This window comes from Temnothorax longispinosus, chromosome 12 (genome assembly GCF_030848805.1).
Source record: "Temnothorax longispinosus isolate EJ_2023e chromosome 12, Tlon_JGU_v1, whole genome shotgun sequence".
Lineage (NCBI taxonomy): Eukaryota > Metazoa > Arthropoda > Insecta > Hymenoptera > Formicidae > Temnothorax > Temnothorax longispinosus.
This window is the reverse complement of record NC_092369.1, coordinates 11,298,608-11,324,719: the sequence shown is the minus strand read 5'-3', so window position 1 is coordinate 11,324,719 and position 26,112 is coordinate 11,298,608. Positions and strand designations below refer to the sequence as shown.

At 29.6% G+C, this 26,112-nt stretch overlaps 1 protein-coding gene across 1 annotated transcript in view; it reads left to right on the top strand.

Moving 5' to 3' along the window:
• The window catches only part of LOC139823349 (tachykinin-like peptides receptor 86C), a 53,915-nt gene that overhangs the window by 24,889 nt on the left and 2,914 nt on the right, over nt 1–26,112 (top strand). The window contains exons 3-7 of the mRNA XM_071795802.1: nt 10,228–10,362; nt 13,171–13,251; nt 15,971–16,121; nt 17,058–17,254; nt 21,986–22,113. Of these exons, the coding sequence (XP_071651903.1) occupies nt 10,228–10,362; nt 13,171–13,251; nt 15,971–16,121; nt 17,058–17,254; nt 21,986–22,113 (692 nt within the window). The remainder of the gene's footprint in view (nt 1–10,227; nt 10,363–13,170; nt 13,252–15,970; nt 16,122–17,057; nt 17,255–21,985; nt 22,114–26,112) is intronic.

Here is a 26,112-nt window from a genome sequence, read left to right as displayed (position 1 = left end):
CACAAATCGCATTTGACTCTCCAAAATACTGATTCTTCAAAATATTTGCATATATACAAATTAAGACGTCTTTCATAAACACTGCAGTTATTTATTCATAATTAATATTCTTTAAAGTATTTGAAATACGTAATATTAATATGCGCACAGAAAATGTGCATTAAATGTGTATCTTGCAGCAATCTCTGACTGTACGCATCAACTTTATGCAAACAGTAGCGTGATATATCTGCATGATAGTTTTAATACAGAAAACAAGTCATTTGGGAATTGTACACGCCAGTGTATGTAGAGAATCAAGTCGCACATGTACATACATCATGCTAATACGCAACTAGAACAATACTCACAATCAGTGTTATTAATCAATGTCTGTGCGGTGCGATAAATAAAGTTTACCCTCCACGAAATCGAATTAAATAACAGCACCGAGAGCGGTGCTCATTAATAAAAGTGTTACACCGGTACAATATTAGCATCGATCCAATTTTGTAAAAACATGAAAAGATTGTGAATAAAAAAAAACTGTCGTACAGCTACTACGGTGATATTCAATGTATAAAATATAAAACTAACGGAGAATGCTCTTTTACACAATGTAAATCTGTAACTAATATATTGTCCATGTTTTAATATTGTCCATATTTTAATTTTTAATAACTTCTCATAGCAATATAAAAAAATATAATGCAGCAATAAACATTAAAATTATAAAGATAATATTTGTTAAATAATGTTTTTAATATATTTAATATATTAATTATTAAAATATTTTATTAAAATACATCAAGAATAATTAATAGATTATTGAAAAACTATTGCATTTAATTTAATTTTGAAAAAGCAAGAAAAAAAATTTATATAAGTTAAAGAAGAACAGAAAGGTAAGAAACGAAAACTTATTATTATTATTATTATTATTATTATTATTATTATTATTATTATTATATTAGTTAATATACATTATTATATTACATTAGTTTATGCAATAGTGCCTACAAAAAATTAAACAAACTACAAAGTATCTGACATATAGAGTAAATTTCCTTCTTACTTTTTTGATAAAGAACGAAGGTTATTCGTGATAATCCTCGAGATCGGAGGGTAGAAAAGAGATAAGGTACAAATTCATGCTCGTCGATTCCACTACTCTCGATTATCGGTGCAGTTAACTCGAAGGCTACAGATTCCTATTCGTTCTGTTCCACATTCGAGAAAGAAAAAGACTATCACATTATTTTCTTATTAATTTTGATTTCTATTATTTCTTTCATTTCTATTATATCACAAAGATAATTTATTTATTGCAGATCTGATTAGACATTATTTGTTTCCGTATTTATTAAAAACTCAGTAGAAAAAAATTCAAAATATATTGTGTACAAAACCGTAGCTGGTTTTTGAAGTAGTTCGGATCTAAGCAAACATCAGAAAACGAATGAATTGACTCCTTGTTTACCGTGGCTTTAAAAGTAATGTGAAAGCATTTATCAGATCTGCCCAGAAGGCTAGAATAAAAAACCAGAGCCTTAACAGGCTGAAAGCATAATACAGTCTGGCAATGAAACACATTGAGATAATCAGAATTAGTATCATTCGTGAACGAGGCTTAAAAAGTAATCTGAAAGCATTTACCAGACCTGTCCGGAAGACGAGAATAAAAAACCAGAGCCTTACCAGGATGAAAGCATACTCCGATCTGGCAATGAAACACATTGAGGCAAGAAATTGTACCATTTGAAACAAGGCTTCTGGTAAGTGCGTCAGATCTGTCCTGAAGGCTAGAATATGAGCCAGAGCCTTACAAGGACGAAAAGTAACTCTGATCTGAGGACGCTATGTAAATCAGCCAGAAGCGCTCGTGCCGGCCTGAAGCAGTTACATACTTGTGAAAAGATCTCTGTGAGAAGTCCGTTTCGGACTGAGGGGTCTGGACTCTGCGCGACGTCGCACGCAGCCGACGACGACGATCTCAGTATAGCAATACTCCAGCCGGATTTCTCGTATCACTTTTCGTCAACGAGCAAGCTCGCAACTCATTGCCTCGTAGCACAACTCACGCACGGTTGTGCCTCGGTTAGGCAACAGCAGTAATTATTCCAGTAATTATTCTAAAAATTCAAGAAGAACACAAGAAGAGAGATACTTCGCGAACAAACACTTATTCAAATATTTTATTAAGACAGCCTCGTATCGTAGCAACCGAGCGTCGAAAACGAAATTGGCAGAAAACAGGGAATCGAACAAAAGCACGCGCGATACGCGCGGAAACTGCCATACATGCGGTGATCTCTGTAGAATAAACGAATAAACTATATTTTTTAAACATATTGACTGTAAAAAAGCGTTTCTTTTTTCTTGTCATGTAAACATCTATATCTTACAAATTAGTTCAACTTTATTTCTCTAAGTTAAGCATAAAGACTTTTATGCGCAAGTATTTTTTAATAACATAAAAAAATCTAATCTTCTCCCATGCGCCCCAAGCGGTATAAAGTTAATTAAATGTAGATTTGACGGAAGCTTCAAATGTAAATAAAAAAATACCGTAAAGTGCAAAAGTTGAAATTATCTCGTTTCTCTATCAAAAAATAAAACCGGAAAATTATATAACATCTTAGAATTCTTATACATCTGTTACAAACTTAGTAAATCTTTTAAATAACTTCTCAGAAAGTTATTTAAAACCTATTTGGACTTTTTATTTTTAATGGCTGTATCAAATTTGTCAAGATATTTTGCTATCTCATTTATAAATTTTGACCATTTATTGTTAGTATAATGATCATAGAAGAGTGGTCGAAGTATAACAAGAATTGAATATTACTAATATTTATAATCTTCTTGAAATGTTTACCAAAACTTATCAGCATATATTACACCTCTAAAATTATATTTAGTATACAACACAAGTATATACAATACATATACAGATATGTATTATGTATACTATAAACGTTTTATAACTTTTATAGAAATTACTTTATAAAAAGTTATTAATAAATACTATATAAATGCTTTTTTTTTAATAACATTATATATTTTTATATAAACATATTCAATGTTTTTCAATTAAAATGTTTATCATTCAATTATTATGTACGTTTTTGACTTTTATAATTATAAAATATATTTGCATCTTGAGAAAAGTTGCAACTATTCAATTTATCCTTTAGTAAATGAGAATAAAGCTTAATATAAATGTTCGAATATAATTTAAAAAAAGAGTTATCGTTAAAGTTATAAAATTTCTGCCGTTTAATAATAAGAATAATTGTGTACTATACTTCAGTGTTGTAGTTGTCAACTAATTACTTGTGGCAAAACATAATGATAAAAAAGGAATTTTAAAGTTCCATACTTAAATTATTTTACGGTAAATTAACCGCAAACTAGAAACTGAGGCTAAAGTTATACGGAACTTTAGGAATAGAAATGGGGGTGAATATAATGAACGCTAATTGATGTAAAAGGATCACGACCGGCTTTTGAAGTTATTGAAGAGATTATAATAATTAACAATCACTCAAATTGTCTAATAAATGTAGACCGGAGAGAATGGACTTGGGGATTGACTCAAATATCTTTAAGTAAGAAACTGTAGTTTAACTTTTTGAGCTTCCAATTTATCCAATTTTTCATGCTCAACACAAATATCAAAGATTACTCTCAAACTCTCTAAACCAATTGAGAAAAGTGGACCAATGGCTTAATTATCAATGTCCTTCTTGTAAACTAGATTAATTAGTCGACAAATTGCTTTATTTGATTTAAGATTGTTTGCACTTAGTAAAAAATAAACTTTATGCCGATCGTTGAGTTAAAATAAGATTTTAGATTAGTTTAGCATGCTGTTTCGTTATGTTTTCATTAGTGAAACGATGAAATTATAACGAACGTTTGGTTAAACGTTCGTACATAATTATGTACAATTATAAACCTCGCGCATACATGTATCGCAGATTGTTTATTACATCGAGATGACGTAAAAGGTCATAACATTGCAGTCATAATAGTCAAGTTTATCAGTATTCCACAAATTTTCGTTAACAAATTTCCGATCCGATTGGCGATCCATCAATTAATAACAGCTCATTAAAGATAAAAGTGAATTAACGATCAATCAACGCCAACAGTCAATAATCCAATTTTGCCAATGGTTTTGCCGATAAAGCCATAAAATATTCAATATTTCGGTTAGCATTTTGAAAATATTCGATAAATAAATTTGCATTTCAATATTTCGCTGCATTTTACGTTATTTATTCTATCAAATCGAAAAATTAATACTCTTATAAAGATGACAACGCGCAATCAATTTTAAACAATATATAATAGTAATTTAGTAATCGCAATAAATATTGAAAGTTATTTAGAGAATTTCGAACATGGAAAACATTAGAATATACGACTCCCGAGATGCAATTGGATAAAAACAGATTATTTTAAGTATCTTAGGGTACACCGATGCATTTCCATTTTACGATGCGTTTCACGTACTGATCAATGGAAGAGAAGTCGAAGTTCGAACGGTTTCGGGATAGCTATGCTTCTCACGTACTATGGTTTGTACATGCATGAGTTGGACTGACAACCCACCCGGCGGAAATTAGATTTGCTATCCATTAAACATTCATTAGACACTATTTTGCAGCTTTTATCTCTTCGTACCATGCCAGTGTATCACACCTCCGTATCGTAATACGCTTAGCTAACCCATAAATAAGAGACATGACAAAGTTAGCTGTACACATATTCTATGAAATCATATTGAATTTAATTTTTGCAAAATAGAGCGACAATGGACGATCCGTAGGAAATTTACCTTCTATTCCTTATTGTTGCTTTGATCAGAAATACTCTGATTTCGCTTGCAGTTAATTCTATTTGGCCTTTCCTTCGCTTGATAAAAGAGTATTCTCTTGTGATAACGTTCCTCTTTGTAATTCGATGTGCTAGTAATTCAGTTAGTATACGACTCAAGATAAAAATGATAGAAACTATAATCTTTTCGTGTATCGTTTTATCATGTTAAAACATTTTTAAGTCGATAACATGTATGTAGGTATATAGGATGACTTACATTAATCAATTTTTTTATTGTTTTGATGAATATCTCAAACACAAAATCTATTAAATTTAAGTATACTGAGTTAATAGCTAAATTTGCCTCTTCGTGATAGGTTTTAATAATATTCAGAAAATTAGCAAGTAAACGAGTTATCTTTGGGGAGCGAAGATTCATATTTCGCGTATAATATTCAAATTTCACGGTTTACATGTGCTCGCGTATTAGTATTTCAACCTACTGCGATAAATAACTCGACATGTTATCGGAGACAGGTACCGGTACAACCGTTTGCAAACTGGCTTTAGGATTGTAATTCTTACCGCGCATGCAAGAATGCTATATGCAGACGTGAAATGTCGTTATGGTTTCGACGGATTTAACTGAAATACCTTTCGCGGTGGTAGTTACCTATGCGTGCAAAAACTCACGTGGAAAACAATGGAGCCATTCTGTCTGTGTCGTTTATTGTTCTGGCGTACAATACTACATGACGGCTACATTTATCTGCATTTCTGCGTAGTTAAGAAAAGGTAGAAATCACGGCAGGAATGCGTTTTTAAATTTACTCCGAATTTTTATCTAAAGTTAGCGACTATTGATGATTAGTTATTGCAGCTATTAAAGTAAATTCTGTATTAAATTAATTAAGTAAGATCTTTTATTTAGATTCTCGTTTCTCCTTACAAATCTAAAGTAACATATTTAACTATGCTTATTGAAACTTTCATAAAGATTGAAACTTGACACAGCGTAAAATGCTTCAATAAATTTTCTGAAAAGCACTTATATTGATATTTTTCATAACATATCGCGGTATTCGAAAACAATTTTTCATATAAATATTATATATTATTAAATATTATTTACAAACTAAAAAAATTAATTTGTTTCTTGATTTGTATTTATTAGGCTGATTTTAATGTTGACTATAGTATATTATTATCAGTATTAACAGTCAAGTAACAAGTGATAAAATACGATATGAGAAATTTCATTGTTTAATTCAATTATGTCTTCTTGAGAGTTTTCACCATTTGCATTTATCTGATGAGAAGATTAAACAGAGAAATGTCTCGAAACTCAAAATGGTAGAGAATTAAGATTTCAAAGGATAAAGGAGTTTTGATTATTAGCACACGTATATATAACGATTGGCACACAGAGCTATTCGACACGTACAAACTCTCCTGCTTTCAAATATGTATTCGATAGCGTTTCTTGTTAGAAAAGATCCAATTTATGATATCTACGTGAACTTAACCGAGAAGAATAGAGATAGTCTCGGTTCTTTGATTATATCTAGGTCGACGCAGAGAAACTTACGCGAGAAATTCTATTGTAGATTTGTACATTTCTAGCTTTCATCTTGGAAGAACAAAAGTAATTGTCAAGTTTAGTTTCCCCGTGGGAACTCTCGCTGAACAGTTTATTGCATGGAAAATGAACAGGATCCGTATTTCAAACGTATAAGGGCTATTTGTCTCTCACGAAAATTGACGATGACTAAATGAAACTGCCATGAAACACGTAATTGAATTCATGCCACGAATAATTTATTACAACAGGTGTTATCTTATATGTAACCTTTTTTTCGCCCACTCTCGCATTTGATTAACTAACAAAATGTTACACACTCATTGTCAGATAAATCGTATCTAATAACACTATTAAAGTCTTCGAGTAGCACCTATATACAATTTTAATAAAGAATCTGTATAAATTTTTCGCTTTTTTTATTTTGTTAATTCTATATTATTTGTTTTTTTACTTGGATAAAAATGAGAAGAAATAATTTCTCTTTTGCAGATTTTACATTTTTTTTTCTCTTCTTATGTATACTTGAAAATTATTTAAATAATTAAAATCCAATCATGGAATAATGTCGTCTAATCCGTAGGCTTACCGGTAAAGGTAATCAATTATTGCAACCTGTTTGATTGGTGAACTTGGTAAACTGTTGTTATTGCGTGCATGCGCGGAGAGCATTATGAGAGCAATAATGCTAATGTCGAAGCAAGAGACTTGTTTGTAATTTGGTGAATGTTTGCGAGAAACACATGATAATTTATGGATCATACGCTACATTATTCTACTTGCGTAACTCTAATTACTGTTAACATCACGTTAAAACAATGTAATTGTCTTTGATTGTCAACTTTACCTTTCAAATGCCAAACGATTGTAAATAAGATTTTATTTTACTACGTCAATACGTTAATGCATTATACAATGTCTATTATGAACTGTATATCCAAAGTTTATTAAAATTATTTATATTGCTAAATATAACGTGTTTTGTTTCGCTGCATTTATTATAACAAGAGATAAGAGATATAGATTTGTATTACTGATTATGTAAAAAATGTATACATAGTATTATTATTGAACCACATATCATGTGTATGTACAGGGTGTATCGTAACATGTGGGACCCACTTCAGCGGACAGGAGACACAAAAACAATGAAAAAAGTCGGTCTGTATTTGTCCACTTCTAAAAAAAGTCATCTCATCGATACTCGAATCTATCGAAGTATTGTTGTCGCTTTTCCGCGATGCCGATTGGTTTTCTCGTTGCGCTTACTTCATGAGCGGCTGCCATGGCTCCATAGTATATTTTGACAGTTGTGTGGTTAATAGTGTAATAGCAATAGTAAAATATTAAAACTAAATTTCACACATTTTACTCAATAAGTTTACTTTCTTCATATCAATTCATTCTCTTGCTAGAAACACTTAATAATTCACTACTTTGCTGTTAGAAATAAGAATAAATGAGTATTCAAATCAGGAAATGGCAGATATGCATTAGATGTATATTTGCCGATTATAATTCAGTCGAAGCAAAACGTCTACCTATACGCGGATCGTTTCTAATAGACATCTTCCAGACAAGAACACATTCTAGCGATTACATGAATTACTTACGAGATACAAGATCAAAAAAACGACACGACGACTGCAAGCTTGCATTCAGGCCGAATGTGGCCATTTTGAGCACTTCTTATAACGTTAAGTAGTTCACATTATTGGAGTACAAACATGATTACTCGGAAACAAGGTCAAATAGAACACATGTTAATACAAACTTTTTTCGTTGTTCTTGTATCTCTTGTCCATCACTGGAAGTTGGTCCCATATGCTACGGTACACCCTGCAATAAATATAAAGAAGAGACTGGAGCTCTAGTTGTGGCTGGTTATTACATTTAATATATTTCCAGAATAAAAGATAATAGCACTGTATATGTCGGGAATATTACATCAGTAATTTAGTGTGGTCGTTTATAAAATGCCTGATACATTTTCGAAGATAAAAATCGTTTTCTGTAGCCTAGAGTAAAATAAATAAAATATATTATCTCTCTCTAGAGAGAGAGTAATTATCTATTAGTAATATTTTTAAATCTACTTATTATACGTTGAAGTTTGTAATATTTCTTTAAAATCTTTATTTCATGACATACAATTTTCATTTATGTTAATCTCTCTTAAAAATTTATTTTTTTAATTATAATCTTAATTATAAAATATGGTAGAGTGGAGCTAGTCATGTCGAAGTAAGTTATTACAACTTTTTAATTCTAAGAAAAGGTTCGTTACAATTATGTTAATTATGTTTTACTTTTCTAACAGATATATAAAAAATAAAAATTATGTTTCTCAAGACTTTTATAGTACAATGTTTTTTATTACTTGTATTTTAATTGTTAAAATAACAAAAAATAAAAAGTTGATCACAGTTATGTTTATCATATACGTATAATGTGCACAATATATGTAAGTACGTATTTACATTATTCGACAGTTTAAAAAAATATTTATTCAAGTCATTAGTAAAAGTACTCTTCTGGACAGTTTTTTATTTTTCTATCTTTACTTAATATATTTAAAAGAACCTCATATATAGGATAAGTTGTGACAGTTGTAGATTGTTACAAATGTCGCCTTTTAAGATTTTTATTAATGTGAAATAAATAAATAATAACTTTACATAAAGAAATATATTTAATATAGTTTAAACATACAGCTTTTGATAAATCTCTCTGTAATACATATCTATCCAATTTATAGGTTGATTAAAAAAAAATAATTAAAAAAGTAAACTCAAATAAAAAGAAAAAATAACTTAAGACTCTCGATAATGAACAAATTGTGGTAACCAAAGGGCTATAAAAGTACAACACGGTTGTGGGTGCATAATTTTATACACTAAAAATGATTTATTTTTATTTTTACAAGAGAATAATCCGAACGTTTCGGCTCCACTGAGCCATCCTCCAACGGTGTAATTAATTACCTACTCATTTTTACACCGTTGAGAATGGTTCAATGTGAAGCCGAAACGTCCGGAATATTATCTTGTTAAAATTAACAAATCATTTTTAATGTATGAAATTACGCATCAAAAACCACGTTGTAGTCTCATAGCTTTTTGGCTCGCTTTTTGGTCATACAAAATTTGTTAGGTCAAAAAAGTGTAACAACTAGCGCACCAGTCTCTCCTAGTACAATAATCTGGAGTAGTTATATTTTATGGAATACTGTGTTACGTGTAACATACAACGAATCGATCTAAAATATCAGTATAATTCGCAACGGAGCAAGCAATTTACACTTTTATTACACGCAACTGCATTTTTTAACGTAAAATTGCTTCGTTTCGCGCGATGGCATTTCGAATTTCTGGCTTACATGCGAAACAGCTATTATCTGAAGCACACATTCTTTCACAAAAATTGTATGCATATTAAATAATTTGAATAAAAATATATAAACAACAATTAACGATAAATTCTGTCATAAATTTGGAGTAACTATCGCTTTCAAACAGAATGCTCAGAAGAAGAATGTTATATAAAATAGTACAAATATATTTGTAAAATAATAAATAAATAAGAACATTATCTGTGTTTAAATATCTTCCATAATTGCAAAAGTTTTGCAACAAAGCACTGTTTCTCACAATTCTCCTTGTAAACGTTCGATAATGATAAATGATAATGTCTAAAGTTATTATACAATTTTTTTATAAAAATCGAGAATAGCTTATCGAAAAAGATGATGACACAATACAGGATTAAGCGCCATAAATCTCAGTAATTTATCTGAATCTGTCGAGGAATATTAAACAGCACCAGTGTGTCGTTTGTTGCAGGTACATGGCCATTATGTATCCTCTTAAACACCATATGTCTCGCAAGAGGACAGTGATTACTTTAATTTTAATCTGGAGCATTTCGTCTGCCCTAGCGACCCCGTGTCTCTTATACTCCACAACATCATTGCGCAGGTAATTATGATAATTAAACAAATCGTTCAGCAAACTTTTATTAATGTCGAACGCATGTACAATTTGACTTTGAGTTCTTATATTATTTTAAAATATTATAAATTTATATCTGCACATACACAGTTGATGATGAAAATTAGTATACCAAGTGTAAAAATGGTAACAGGGATTATATAATAGATTTTACATCACAGTGACAATTGATGTTTATGCCAATAACGGCCTTCATGTACCTTATATTTATTTCTTATAATTTATAATATGTGTATTTGTATGTTATCTCTTATAATGTCTTATAATGCAGCAAATCACTGCAGATCATTCTCTGAAGAACACATTTACGTTTCAGGTTTCGTCATAGTAAATGTATTACGTTGTAAATGTGAAATGCTAGTCACGTTTACAAGGATACATTGCATGCTGTGAAGCATATCAAATTACTTACGCAGCGTAACTTAAAGGCAATACAGAATGTTTGTGCAAAAGTGAAAACTAATATTGCGTATTTTTCATTTTGCTTGCATATAAGCAAAATAGAAAAGATATGCTATATTACTTTTATTTTTTATACAAACATTCTGTATTTTTTATTTTATATATATATATATAAAATATATATATATTGTTAAATATATATATATATTGTTTTGATTATTTTCAATGTTACTAAAAATATCAATAAATTCATATAAATATAGTAATGTAAACTTCCTTGATATGTTTTGAGATAAAAGAGAAGACAGTACAATAGACCCCCGTATAACACGGAGGATAAGTTTCGTGTTATATGAATCCGTATTATACGGGTCACATTAGATTATACATATATGGATTATGTACGTATATGGAAACACATATCTATTCATAAAATATATAAGAATTTATAATAAAAATTTTAAAATAAATATTAAAGATATAGATAACAGAGTAAAATATTTTTTGTTTTACTTTAAGACAAACACATATTAAAATTTTTCCGTTGTATTATACAAATCCGTGTTATATAAGGATCTACTGTACATGTATAATGTATATACCATAAAATTATTATTATGTTACTGATAGTACTGAAGTGTAACTGATACTTTATATATATTCAGTGCAGGAAAGTATATCGGCATCATACACTACTTTTTTCATTCCCGTAAAAACTTACCTTCCCATATATCTGTTCTGCGGGAGAAGAGATCAAAACTCATAATTTTAAAACTACCGGCAATTTAATTATATACAATTTGTAATGTTGTATTTTTGTTATTAGAAATTGATAAAAAATTTCATACGTTTAGCTTAAAACATTTTGGTTTCGTATGACAGAAAGGCTTTTGTTAAACGTATTATAGTCGGGACACGGTTCGGCTTGTAATCCCTTTATCAGGTAACGACTTAATTACAATGCCTTAGTTTCATGAAGCTTGTACGTATCTACCCGCATATAATGTCATCTGCATCAATATAGCCATAAAGCGCCTATAGATTTCCACGGTTTTATCTTCACCTAGGTTATTTCACATCAGAGCATTGTACGTTATGCATTGTACGTTCCTACATACATTTCACTGTCAGATTTCTCGGGCAAATTATTATCGATGATAAAATAAGCAATAAAGTAAGTAGCACTCCATATTTTGCTTAAGTGAGTAAAAGCAAATTGATAAATCAGACGTCACCCAAAATTGGAATAACGTCGATCAAAGCGTATCAGATTAAAATTTGAAGATAGTATTGTCTTAATAATGACAGTATAAATTTGAAAAGAGAATTTGCTACTCTTTTTTATTTTAACATTAAACGCTGCAGAATTTGCAGACTATATACTTGTTCGATAATCCGCTCTTAGCCGAGCAAAGCTTTAAGTTTCTTATCGTTCTGAGCCGGCAGAAAAGCTGACTCTTTTCTCGCCTATGAATTTTTCTATTTGTTTACTTCTTTTTGCAATAATATATACTGATTGCTTCGGGCAGCGTGATATTTAAAAAAAACAATGAAAATTGCTATTTGTAATAAAAGAAAATTTTAATGTCCATTTTGTTCCATCTCCCGAAATGTAAAATTTAATAAGAAGAATGCCTGACTAAAATTTTTTCTACTTTCACAAAATTTCTCATTATAAGCATATTATGTATCTAGTTTACTAGTTCTTAAAGCCGATCCTATCCTTTAAAGCCGACCGTCTGCTTCTAAAGCTGTTCGTACGTTTTCAGAGCCAACTGAATTTCTCCTCTGTAATAAATAATTCCATAAATTTTAACGAGCTAAAAATAGCTTTTTATTAAAAAAAAAAGGTAAATTATCGTACTGCAAACTACATTAAACATCATTATGCACGCAATATAATTACCCATATCTAACTTAAAACCGGAAATATTCTAAAATCGCGTTTTGTGGAAATTAAATCTAACATTTTTATTGTTATTAAATTTTTTCTACTAAGTTTTTGAAAAAAGAAGAAAAATTCATTTTCGCGAACATTTCTTTACTCTGTTTCCTATCGCGTAGCCAATGTGCCATACAAATAACTTCTAACCCTCACATTGTTTTTCTCTCTTTATATCCATCTCTCCCTAAACCTATTTCTTCTCGGGTTTGATAAAGGGACTTTTTTCCCTACATCCCTACAAGAAACTTTACGAAAAATAAAACTTTCTACTCTTTATAATTAATATTCGAGAACACGAAGAGCATATATGTGTACCTATGATTTATAGATTATATACATTTAAAAGTTTAGTCTTCTGATAATATTTGTTACCGCTGTCCATGTTTCTTTCAATATCCTCCGAGAAATTGACGTATAATCAATTGCAGATATTCTAACGGAACAACCAGAATTTCCTGTTACTTATTGTGGCCCGATGGCGGCTATTTGCGTAGCAAAACAGAATATTGGTAAGTAGTGAACTTTCTATTGAATTTCCTTTATGCAAAACTTGATGGGTTTCGGTGTAATGGACTTCAGAAATATGTAAATTTACATGTCAAACAGGGACTGTTCAGCGTTTTTTAATAGGAAAGGCGGCGCGCCACGTGAAATCGCGTGCGGAAAGAAGTTTCTGTAAACACCATGTACACGATCCATTACAAATGCGAAAGAGATTGAATAGACGATTATCCTAAGGAGATGGAACGGGAAATTGCTCCATATATTTGCTATCAATGCATCACCGGCGACGATAAGAGTAGCACGACCTAATTAGAATGATTGCACTCGATTCATTGCATTGCCATATTTCATGTCAATTTATTAATTAGAAAGATTTATTTATTAAACGTCCAACTATATAATCTTCTTGCTTACTATAACTTATTCTTATGCAAAACAAAGTTAAAATTATAAAAAGTAAATATGTAAAAAAATTAATTCGCAAACTGCAAATAATGCGCACAGAATATATTTTAATATATGAACAAAATATTTAAAGAGTATTTATACTATAATTGATTTTTTCAATCGACTTCAATAGAGTGATATTCTATGGTTAAACAATTGTTTGATATTAATAATGAAAAAGTTGCTGAGAGGAAAAGGCCAAATATTTGCTGAAACAGAATCAGATTTCAATTAAAATATGACAGAAGAAAAAGTACAATGCAAGATTTCTGTCCATACAGTATGTAACAAAATGTACAAAATATAAACTTTCCTTTAAATAAATAGCGATTCAATACTGAAAAAAATAAGATAACTTCGGATTGTTTCCAAACTTAGTAAAACCGATTTACAGTATGTATTACATTGTCTGACGAAAATATATGAAAAGCTGAAAACACGAAACTAGTATTGGACGTGAAAAGTCAATATTAAATACGCTTCAGCTTCCGTTTTCTGCACGGATAGCAAACAAGATGAGATTAATTTAGAGAACAAAACAAAATTCGAGATTTTTCTCCCTTATAAAGAAAAGTTTTCATTGGCGAGAGGAATATTGTATAGAAAATGTGAATTATTTTCCTAAGAGAAAACGTTCAACTGTAATAGAATCAAATAAATATAATATATTCTTTTATTATTTCAATTTTATTTATAGCGTATTCTTGTTAGTTCGCGATGACCTCACAAAAGAGAGATCGCAATCGTTAAAAATGTATTTTCGGTAAAACATTAATATCTAGTTTCGCGGTAAGTGGTAAAATAATATAAATTGCTTAATAAAATAACTTCAATACATAGAATAAATCGTAAAAACTATAAGATTTACGTAGATTTCTTTGAGAAATAAATTGTCTAAATATGTAGACACAATTCTGCTTATTCAAAATTGTCATTTAGAGTTATTGAAATTTATGATGTTCTAAACAATATATCAGTTATCATATATTCCTTGCATGTTTAAGTAGCAAGGGAATAATTAGGTATATAATGAAAATATATTCCTAGAAGATATTCTTGTTAAATATATACGAAATTATTGACTAAAAAACTTAATTATTAACTTTTTTAAAGTCTGAAGAGTGGCCATAATGGCCATAATCTAGTGTTTTATAAGGAAATATTAATCTTTAACTAAATATCCCCATAAATTTTATTGTTAGTTCAGGATAACATTTCGTATACGTAGGTAGAACTTTAGATATATATCCGAGAAATTTTCATTTGTCGAATAGTCTAGAAACTTACTATCGTTAGTACGGTTATTCTCCTCTTACGAAGAACATCGTGCCGAAGTTTACAGAGAGAATACCTCTGTCCCTACATATCTACGAAGCAACTCCTAAGTTAAGGTTATTTAACAACGGATGTAACAATATCGCTGGATCTAATAGCATGCAATAGGATAATTTAAAACACTGACGATCAAACTCATCAGGACTCAGGGAGTGACATACAATTGCCGCATAAATGGAAATCAAGTTTTGCATAGATTCTATCTATAATTCCACACAATAATCCCATCACAAATCCCAAGTAATTTCATCAGAATGGTTTTGTTATGTGCAATTTAACTTATCCAACGATTGTGATTGCCACATTCACTCTTGGGACTCGAAATTGAAACTCCAATCAAAAGTGTTTGAAAGAACAAAATCGAAATTGCATCTGTATTAGAACACAATTATTATGCAAATATACATATTAGAACACAAATATACATATCAGAATACAAACATACATATTAGAACACAATTCCTGTAATATCTCGAGCCAAAAATAACATAACTAATAATTAATGTAATGTTGAATTAATGTAACGTTCAATCTTGTTGCAGCAAACGTTATACTGATTAGTATATACTGAAACTTTTTTAATAAAACTTCTTCTTGATCATGTTCAATTTCTTGAATTGAATGAAGTAAGTAGACACATCGAATTATTGAATCGTAAATAATAATACAAAATGATATACATAATGCATACGATACTAATTCGAAATAAATATAAATGTTTATAACAAATACTATACTGCAATTACTCTACCGTACCATATTGCATTTTAAACTCAAACACGTCTCAATTAATAAAAACGGATTCCCTGCCTCCTTGCTTGAGTAATCGTTCAGCCGCGTGTTTCTTATGAAACGAGTTACGGCTTTAATAAAACTTGGTAGTAAGTCTCAGTATATGTCTCGGCATACTTTATGGTTATACATAAATCATTTATTCTACAGCTACAATCTCTTATTCCTCACTGTAACGTATCTGGTTCCCATGTCAGTGATGGCTGTCTGTTACACGTGCATGGGACGAAAGTTATGGGGCTCGAAATCGATTGGTGAACTTACGCATTACCAAAAAGAATCGATGAAATCTAAACGCAAGGTACGTTATTGAGTATTTTCATATTATCATCAGAATAACTACTATACAATCCATTAACGTAAGTAATGCGTAAAATGTATATCAATGAACAACTACTAAGTACCTAAGAACTTTAAAAATAAATATATTCTTATATATTACATATTATTGCATTCTCTCAAATTTTTCGAATTCTTCAAAAAGACAATAATGTATGAAAAAAATCTAAAAAATAACGGTAAATTAAAAAATCAAAAAAATTTGCATGATTAAATTTTCACAGAAAATAAAAGAAAAATAAAGTAGAAAATTTTTACACTTCAATTATTCGAAAATCTCAAAACATGCTTCTATGAAGTAGGTCATCGTCATATTATAATTATAAAACTGTTTGCAATTTTACTTAGAATTCATTTGCATGCAAATCAGATGTTTTTTACGGTTATCTGTTTAAATATCTCAAGAGAATCAAAATAATATAAATAAGCTTACTTGTATGGTTTACGTTAGATTTTGCTTCTTGGACTTACTCTTTGGCAGTATCAAATTAATAACTATTTCCGAACGCAATGTGAACATTATAGCGTAAACTTCAGAACAATAGATTCCTATTAAGCACTCCTTAATACTGTTGCGTTGGTTAACAGAGCATGACTACAGTGAACATTGTTGATCTAAGTTTTGGAATTAGGTGCGAACTAATTGTTACTAATGCCTTTTGCAAACATCGTCTTTATGCAACTGCAAAAATCGCATCGCATCTATCGAATTTTATAAAAACTTGATAACCTCTTCTCTATACATATAGGTACATATATAGCATCCTTTTGGGATATAACCGTGGTTTCAAATAATTTGTATTCATGGAATTTCAAATTCATCAAAATGTTCACAGTTGAAAGAGTGTATAATAGCCTTATACTTTGTTTTAATATTTCCTTTCTTAACTGGTTGCAGGTGGTAAAGATGTTCATTATTGTGGTGACAATATTTGCGGTGTGCTGGTTGCCATATCAGGGATTTTTCATCTTTGTGTATCATCATCGTCATTTTGCGGAGAGCAGTTATGTGCAACATGTATATTTAAGTTTTTACTGGCTCGCTATGTCCAACTCTATGGTAAATCCGATCATATATTACTGGATGAATAACAGGTATTTGCATTATTTCTTATATACAGATTGTCAAAAAATTATCTCTCGACAAAAAAATACAATCACTTAAAAAATACAGATTTTTATCAAAATTATTTATATTTTTAATAAAATCCATTTTAGATAATATATAATTCGTGAGAGTTCAATTTTATTTTATAATTTTATATGCATGTGTTTTAATTTTTAAAATGTTTTTTGTACTACACAATAAAATTAGAAATAAAATTCTATACAGATTAAATTTTTTTTTTAGTAGTAAAATTAATGATGGATAAATACAAAGATAAATACAAAAGATATTAAAGAAGCTTTACATATACCATCCAATTATATGTAAAGTTCATAATTAATTTTGCAAAAAATGCAAGATTTAATTTATTTTATTATAAAAATAATAATCGTGAAAAAATTTCGCGATTCTAATTGTCACAAATAAATTATACGATTACAATGAGATTGACAGCATGACGTGTGAAAAAAAGTTTACGCTCGACGAGCTTTTGCGTTAGCATTGAACTAATTAAATCCCAGACTCATGCATTAGGTGAGATTTACGTCAATCCTTATACTATCCGATCGAACGTAATACGTTGAAAAATTGAACAACTCTGGGGATTACATAAAGTCTTCGACAATTTAAAGGGATGAAGACGAATCTTGATAAATGTTGTCAAAAACATAATCCCTCATCTTGAAATCTTCATTGAAAACTTTTGAATAAAATTATATGATCTCATTGTCCCGATGTGATTAATATTATCTCCAAATAAATTAAATTAATCGCTTTCTTTAAGAAATACATTTAGTATAACTTTAGAAAAGTATTCTTCCTCACACTGTAAGATTACAAAAAAATTCTTTCATAAAATAATTACTCTGTGCTGTTAGATACGATTTGTAATGATTATATAGGCTTGCGCAAAATTTCAATATTATGAGTCTGGCGGATTCGTAACGGCATTCGCTGATCAATAATGCCGGAACATCGATCCCTCGGTTAACCACAGACAGTTTCAGTTCACATTCTAATTATACATTTCTACATTCGCATATCGATTCCCGGCAGCCTAACTTCGCCGGTGTTCCATCCTCTAAGTTCCTTCACTCTGAAAACTAATCATGTCTGACCAGACGCAACATGATAAGCCATCAGATACTCTTCATTGTACCCTGAAGAAATCTTGTTATTACCGTCTGCTATCGCTTATACATCCTTACGACCCCATTAGAGTCCAGACACCTGACAATCCTCCGTTCACCACCAATAATTACCCACATTAACTGTGTACTACAGCAATTGGTTACATTCTGATACTTATACTTTATACTGTCAGCAACTGTCAGTACTAAAAATCTATAGTATATGTGGCATAAAATATAGAAAGGTATAGATTTTCAGTACTGACCGTGAATATCGGAATGCATTCTGTATTACATCTAATACAGCTATAAACGATCGAAGAAAAACAAGTAAAAATACTGAATTTTCTATAATCTATTATCTATTTTATCTCTTCTTGGAGAGTAATGTAAAATACTTATAAACATTTTGGTAATAAGGTAACAAACAACAAGCACTACGAAAGTAATAATTTAAATAAACAAACTATTTTCGTGAAATTGATATAGTCACATATTATTTAAATAAAATAAATATTAAATATGCAGAAATTAAAATATACAATTTTTTATTATTACACAAACTTATTTTTACAATAAAGTTTTTATTTTGTCTTACGAAACTGCATATTATATATTATTTCGAATAAATTTAAAAACATTTTAACAAAAATAATTAAAAATTGGTTGTTAAAAAAGCGCATTTTATAAACCTGAAAACGATATTTTTTACGAGAAATTTAGTAAAAAAATATTAATTAGCGTTGCAGCAAAATTCTAATCATCAATCTTAGCGCTCAGTTAAATTAGAAATTTATATTAAAAACTTAATTTTTAATTTATATGTACGTGTATAACTTATATTAAAATTACATTCTCCCAAAGCTTTGTTACTTTAAGAAATAATATCTATTCTGTCATGTCCACTGTCTAGTAGATTTGTCTTGACAATGAGAAAACCCATTTCAATGAACTGCGTGAGTAAATACACATTTCAAAGACTTAGCATCTTGTGTCACAAAAGGAAATTGATTGAATTCGAAATCTAACATCTTCAACTACGAAAGCGCCATAATATCATACACAAAATTTGCATTTCTCTACCATTGTGTACCCAAGGACCATTGCACACAACACAGTTACCACAACGTACACGGCAGAGCTATATGAACTCAATTATCATTCCTATTAAAATGACATAACGCAATCGCATAACAATCACGAACATGGACATTGCTGGCGTTGGCATAATAAAATGTCATTATTCGGTATGATTTATAACGTTTTACTACCTGACTAATTAATGAATAGAGCCTGCATATTAAATATATGAATTTTACATAATTGTGATTAATATTCTTTAAATTTACGAATACATAAAATGTGTGCATTACCATGAGATTCGTACAACTGTTTGCTCCCTTTGTAATTTTAAATTTTATATTTATCCATTGGTGGAAAAAAATAATAATTTTATGAACAATATTTGCTATATCCATTTGGTAATTCTAATATTCCAATAAAAATATTATATTTTAATTACAATTAATTGTATCACAATAATATTTTAAAACCACATAACAAACGACTAATTTATTACACTTTTATCACACAAGTAATTATCGAGTAATTTCAAAATTTTGGCAATGTATAGAATATTTACTCTTTCGTAAGGCAAAATTAAAATCCGGAATTAATTTATATAATAACAAAACATTAAGTTTCTGCATTTTTAATATTTATTTTATTTAAATACATGTAATTAACATTTTCATGAAAATATGTTATTATTAGTTCCATAATACTTGTTCTCCGTTCTTATTTTCTTCCGCTCCATAAATAGGAATTATGTTACTATTATAGTTCCAGAATACATACTTGTTTCCACTCTTGTTTTCTTCCGCTCCAAAAATAAGAAAAATAAATTATCAACAGATTTAATAGCATTATTATACGAGTGGATGGGCCTGCCCTTGAGATAACTTTTGAGATATCTCCGATCGTACGCTCCATTCGAACTATGCGACAAAGAAATATTTGTACAATTGTAATACTCGGTTATTTCAGAAACTGTGAAAAACACCGACTCACCATCGTTGGCACATCTAGATGAATCGATCTCTTTGAATTGTAAATAGAAGAAAAAACACATGCTATTTTATACTGCTCTCTAATATTAATAAATCTTATGTATGAGAATTCATTTACTTAATACAATTATATAATGGATTACGTTTCTTTTTAAATTTTGATTAATGATATTTTCAAATAATAACATCATTAATTAAATATTTTTCAATATACATATATATGTATACAAATATCAAAGAATCATTAATCAATTCAATTTTTCACTTAATTTGGAGTAACGCTGATTTTAACAGTTTCCGAAATTAAGTTAAAAAATATGTCATATTTTGAAGAAAATTAGGAGAAAAGCTATAAGAATTTTGAAAGAGCAATTAATTGCTTTTATAACACGTATTAGAATTCTATAGCACATCTCTATAGATCCAGAAAATGTCTATGCATTGTCTAACAAAAGCAAAAACAGAACTTTGCCATAGCTCTCTAAGAGTGTTATGAACGAGCTGTCAAGACCCTGGTCAGGAAGTCGAATAAGAAAATAGGTCATTTACCAGGGCTATATGTCTGGGAACCTAACCAATGTATTTTACGTGCTGTTTACGTTCAAGTCAGTAATTGTCCTGGCTATTTTTGTAGCAAGAAATAATTGGATTGGAAAGATTTATTTTAAAAATGTAGCTTTGAGAAATTAACAAATAAAGTAAAAGGTGACTTTGAGAATACAATTAACGCGATACCCAAGTTAATGTTATACCAACAAAGGAAAAACATAGGCCAATAATTGAGCAAACAGTAGATGTAAAAAAAATTTTTTTCTATTTCTTCTTTTAATTTGACATCTACTGTTTGCTGGATTATTGGCCTTTGTTTATTCTTTGTTGTTTTGAGACACGAGCGAGATCCCTTTAATTAATGTTATAACAATCTTTAATAGCTTCAAGAATTTTAATTTCCTGCCTATTATATTTAATATCAATATAAAATATTTATAATAACAATCAAATATTCATATAATAAAGGTATACCTTCATTATAGATATATGTCCATATATTCATTTATAAACTGTAAAATTTACTATATTTTTATCTTTAATGCAAGTAATTTTAGTGATATAAAAATATAACATATTCAACGAAGAAACATATAGAAAATTTATGTAATCATCGATCTGCTGAAAATAGTATAAGGTCTAAAGAATGGCGAAGGCTATATTACAAATATAGCACACTCTGGGATCTCTTACATACAATTTTACTTGAAAGTTTTAATTGATTCCATTTTAAGATAAAAATAGATGTGGGGATTATTATTACCTGATCTGAATTCAAAGTACTAATCTCGCTCGCGATCATTTTCTCCAATTTAAATTTCACTTGTGTGTGTGTGTGTGTGAGCACGCAAACCGCGTTGTCTTATAACATTAGCGATAATTTGCTTAAATGCATTGTAATTTGGTTAATTGTATGAACAGAGTGTTATTTACAAAATATAATTATCATAGAACCCATTAACTGTTACAGGTTTCGAGTTTACTTTGAATTGGTAATCTGCAAATGCTGCTGCGTGATAGATCGGACGAACGTGCAAACTCATGAAACTCAAGAATTGGCGGGATTTCAACGTTCAGAGCTCATGCCATGCAATTCAGGTGAGTAAAATTTCTCCTTACAATTAGTTTGCGTCTGTCTAAGATCGGACTTGGCAACACAAATTGCTTTGAACAAAATATTTATTTAAGAAAAATTTACGCGTTTACGTGTTTATTTCTATTTTTAATAAAATATAATTTTTTACGAGATCTTTCTGTACAATTACAATTGCTGCTGACACATGTTGTTATATAATATCTAGAATGATTCTTGACAATAATTCGATGATATGATTCGTTTGACACAATGGAAATTGTATGTGACAAATCAAAAAAGTCAATCACCGAATTATCTCGTCCAAAATGCCACGTGACAGGCAATATCGATTCGCCAATCAAAAGTATATCGTCCAAATAAACGCAAATATCTCGTCCATATAACTTCAAAAGCTTTTTTAACAATTTATTTTTATCTTTTTAAAAATAGAATATTTCATATCAAAAGCTTTCCGTTTAATTTCTGTTTATTATACATGTGTCTCACATGAAGCAGTGTCGCAAACTCCTTACTGCGGATGGAACTTTACAGATGTAAAAGATAGTCAATAGCAAAATAGCGGCATCTTTCAACCGTGTTCAATCGCCTTTGAAACTATGACATTCAAACTTTAAAGGCAAAAGGGCATTTTCTTCTATTTCCTCGTATATGTGTAATTTCTAAACTATAACAAAATAGTAAAGTAACATATGCGTCTACAATTATAAATAATAAATTCTATATTGTAAAATTAAATAATTCAGTTTTGGAAGAAACATATTCACAAATACAATTTTCGAAATACGTATTTATAAGAAAATATGTGGCAATAAAATTATCGTTTAATTTAAAATATTTCTAAGGACATTACTTTTAATATTTTATAGATTTATAGCTTAAAAATTGTACATAACAAAGCAAGAAACTTTTTATCTTTAAAATTCAATGTCGTATGATCAAAAAACGATTAAACACAAAAATAAAATCTAACAACAATTATGTGTACAGTGTACACCAATTTATTGTTTCCACGATCGTATTTTTAGGAGCTATCGCTCTTTAATCACGTTTTAATATTTATGCTCATATTTTTTAAACTATTTTTGATCAAACAGAACAAAAGCGCATTTACTGTAAGATTTATACATATAATTTATTTCCCTTTTTTCTCTTTTCACGCTTAAAACATTTTCATTATACATATAACGAAAGATAGTCTATTTTGTACATACTTGCGAGCAAGTATTTCGCATACTTTATTTAGCGTATGATGCGATAAATATATGTTGAAGAATGTTATCGTAAAACCTCAGAGGTAACGTTGAGTTTTAAGTCACCGCGCTATATGTTACATCAACTATCCGCGGAATTTCAGCCTCTAGGCAAAGACATATTGTTTAATCTAATCTCATCATTATTCTCAATGTGAAATTGTCTTCGTGTAAGTCTACAAAAGCGCGCAACAATATGTTCAGTTTTCTAAAGAGACACATCTATTCAGCTTGACAGTATAATCTAAAATACCATATATTATGAGATAAATGACTAAGAATATAAATTATCTGCACTACATTTGCAATATAAAACACAATATAATCAAAGAATATAAGAATAAAGCTACACAATATTTGTACAGAATAATTATAAAATTATTTAATATTTGTTAATTAATAATTATGGAATACGTCAATATGATTTATTTCTGTATATAAGGTAACTCGGGGGAATATGCCAGTGTGGGGATTATGCCACTCGTTACGTTTAACGAAACATAACGGCTAAAAACGCTCTTGTAAATACCGTGAAATTGTTCATAGTTCTATATTTGATGTTTTGCACAAGTTTTGTTTATTTCCTGGCAGTATTATAGTTTTTATTTTAATAATATTATTGAAATTCAAAGAAAGTAATAAAAACACATTTTTTACACGTTTTAAAACACATGTTTTAAATAATAATGCCTCAAATGTATACGAGGACTAAAAAGAAAAAAAATGTAGTTGAAAAAAGTGTAGCTGACAGTTATAAAATTTAAAGTTATAAAATTTACAAAGTTTTCAAGGTTTATAAGGTTTTAAAATTTGTAAGGTTTTACAGTTTTTAAGATTGATTTTTCATTTTAATTTTAATTGTTGCAATCCAATATTACAATAATTTTAATATTACAATTTAATTTTAAAATCTTATTTTTTATGTTAAAAACTATTTGTACTGACTTATTTTAAAGACTATTTGTACTGTTTTTATAAATAAAGTAACTTTTAAAGTTAAATTACTATCATATTTGTATGTGGTATATATTATTTTATACTATATGGCATATTATCCATATGGTTGAGTAATATGCCATTTTGCAACACTTTTGTATTTCTTTCTTTTTAATAGTAAGCAATCAAAATATTTTATTAAAATCATATACAAATGACAGATAAAAGAAGGACAAAGAAGACCAGTATGCAAAGATACTTCAAAGAGAAAAAAAAATAAAAAAAAAAATCAAATTTTTGTTAAGTGTGGCATATTCCTCCGAGTTACCCTACAGAATGTTTGTATAATAAATGTAACATCCGCCAATCCACCAGAAGTAGATAGAGCAGATTAAACTGATGATAGCGAATTCGGTTGGACGCACCAGTGCGCACTCAGTGCACATTAAAGTCGTTGTACACTGATTTAAGCTCTATATAATATTTAAAGTAAAATGCAAATATTTCGACTGATAAAATGCCCAATACATATTTTACCAAATAGTACATAAAGAATATTAAGGATTTCGTGACAACTTGTTTATATTAAACATACACCTTACGCTGATTTGTATACGACGGTTTTAATGTGCACTATTGAGTGCGCACCAGTGCGTCCAACCGAATTCGCTATGAATTAAATAGTCCTATTTTGCAATTATGATAATTACAATAAATAATAAGAAGTTAATTAATATAGATCCACGAATCGGCGTGCTTTCGCGATTCGGCGAGATTAGAGTACCTATAATAAGAGTATAATGGACACTGTCCGCCGTTAATAAGGAACCTCTATTAATAAGGAATTATGAAAGTAATAAGTAAATTAAAAAAGGTCCATATTTTATTATTTATAATATATTCAATAATAGCAACATTGTAATATTAAATGAAACTTACGAAGTATGCCTGACAACGTAACCTATAATAACTTATTGCATCATTCTGTTTGTCACATAAAGAAATAGCAAAATATAATAATCAGCCTCAACAGAATTTTTTATATAACATTGTTTATTAACTGAAACTCAAAATTTCGCGAATATTATTGTGTTATTTTATTAGTATACGCAATAATAAATTCTATTTTCTCTCTTCTATTTCTTTCCCAGATAGCACGATTACGATTATGTAACAGCCCAGATAGCACACATGTTTAAAACATGTCATAAAGATGTCTTTACGATGTCTAAAGGACATCGTAAAAACATCTTTATGGCCGGTATTCATAGTCGGTTCTTATTTTAAGACCGTCTTAAGTAATGTCTTAAGATCCTAATACGGCTTTGTGATTGGTTAATGACATCTTAAGATTGTGCTTAAGACGGTCTTAAATATAAGAACCGACTGTGAATACCGGCCTATGACATCTTTTGCTATTTGGGCTATTACATATGGCGAATCAAAGAGCCAATTAAAACTCGACAGCATTGTCCATACTCTTATCATAGGTATTCTAGGCGAGAGGAGACAGCTCGGTGTTTACAGTTGCTACGTGCGCGGAAGTTCGAATGCGTCATGCGTCATGTGTGCATAGCCGTGCATTGTTGTTTACAGATCACTTCTCCTAATGCCTCGTCTCGCGGCTCCTAATGTGTAGCAAATTCTGGGGCTATCTATCTTCTTGCCGAATCGCGCGGGCGCACGCTGATCTTCATCAATTAATTTCTTATTATTTATTGCCGTAATCGCAAAATAATATAGAACTTTTCGCGGATCTTTATCAAGCAAAAATCACAAAAGGGTAAAGGACTTTTCTATTCAATTTTTAATCTC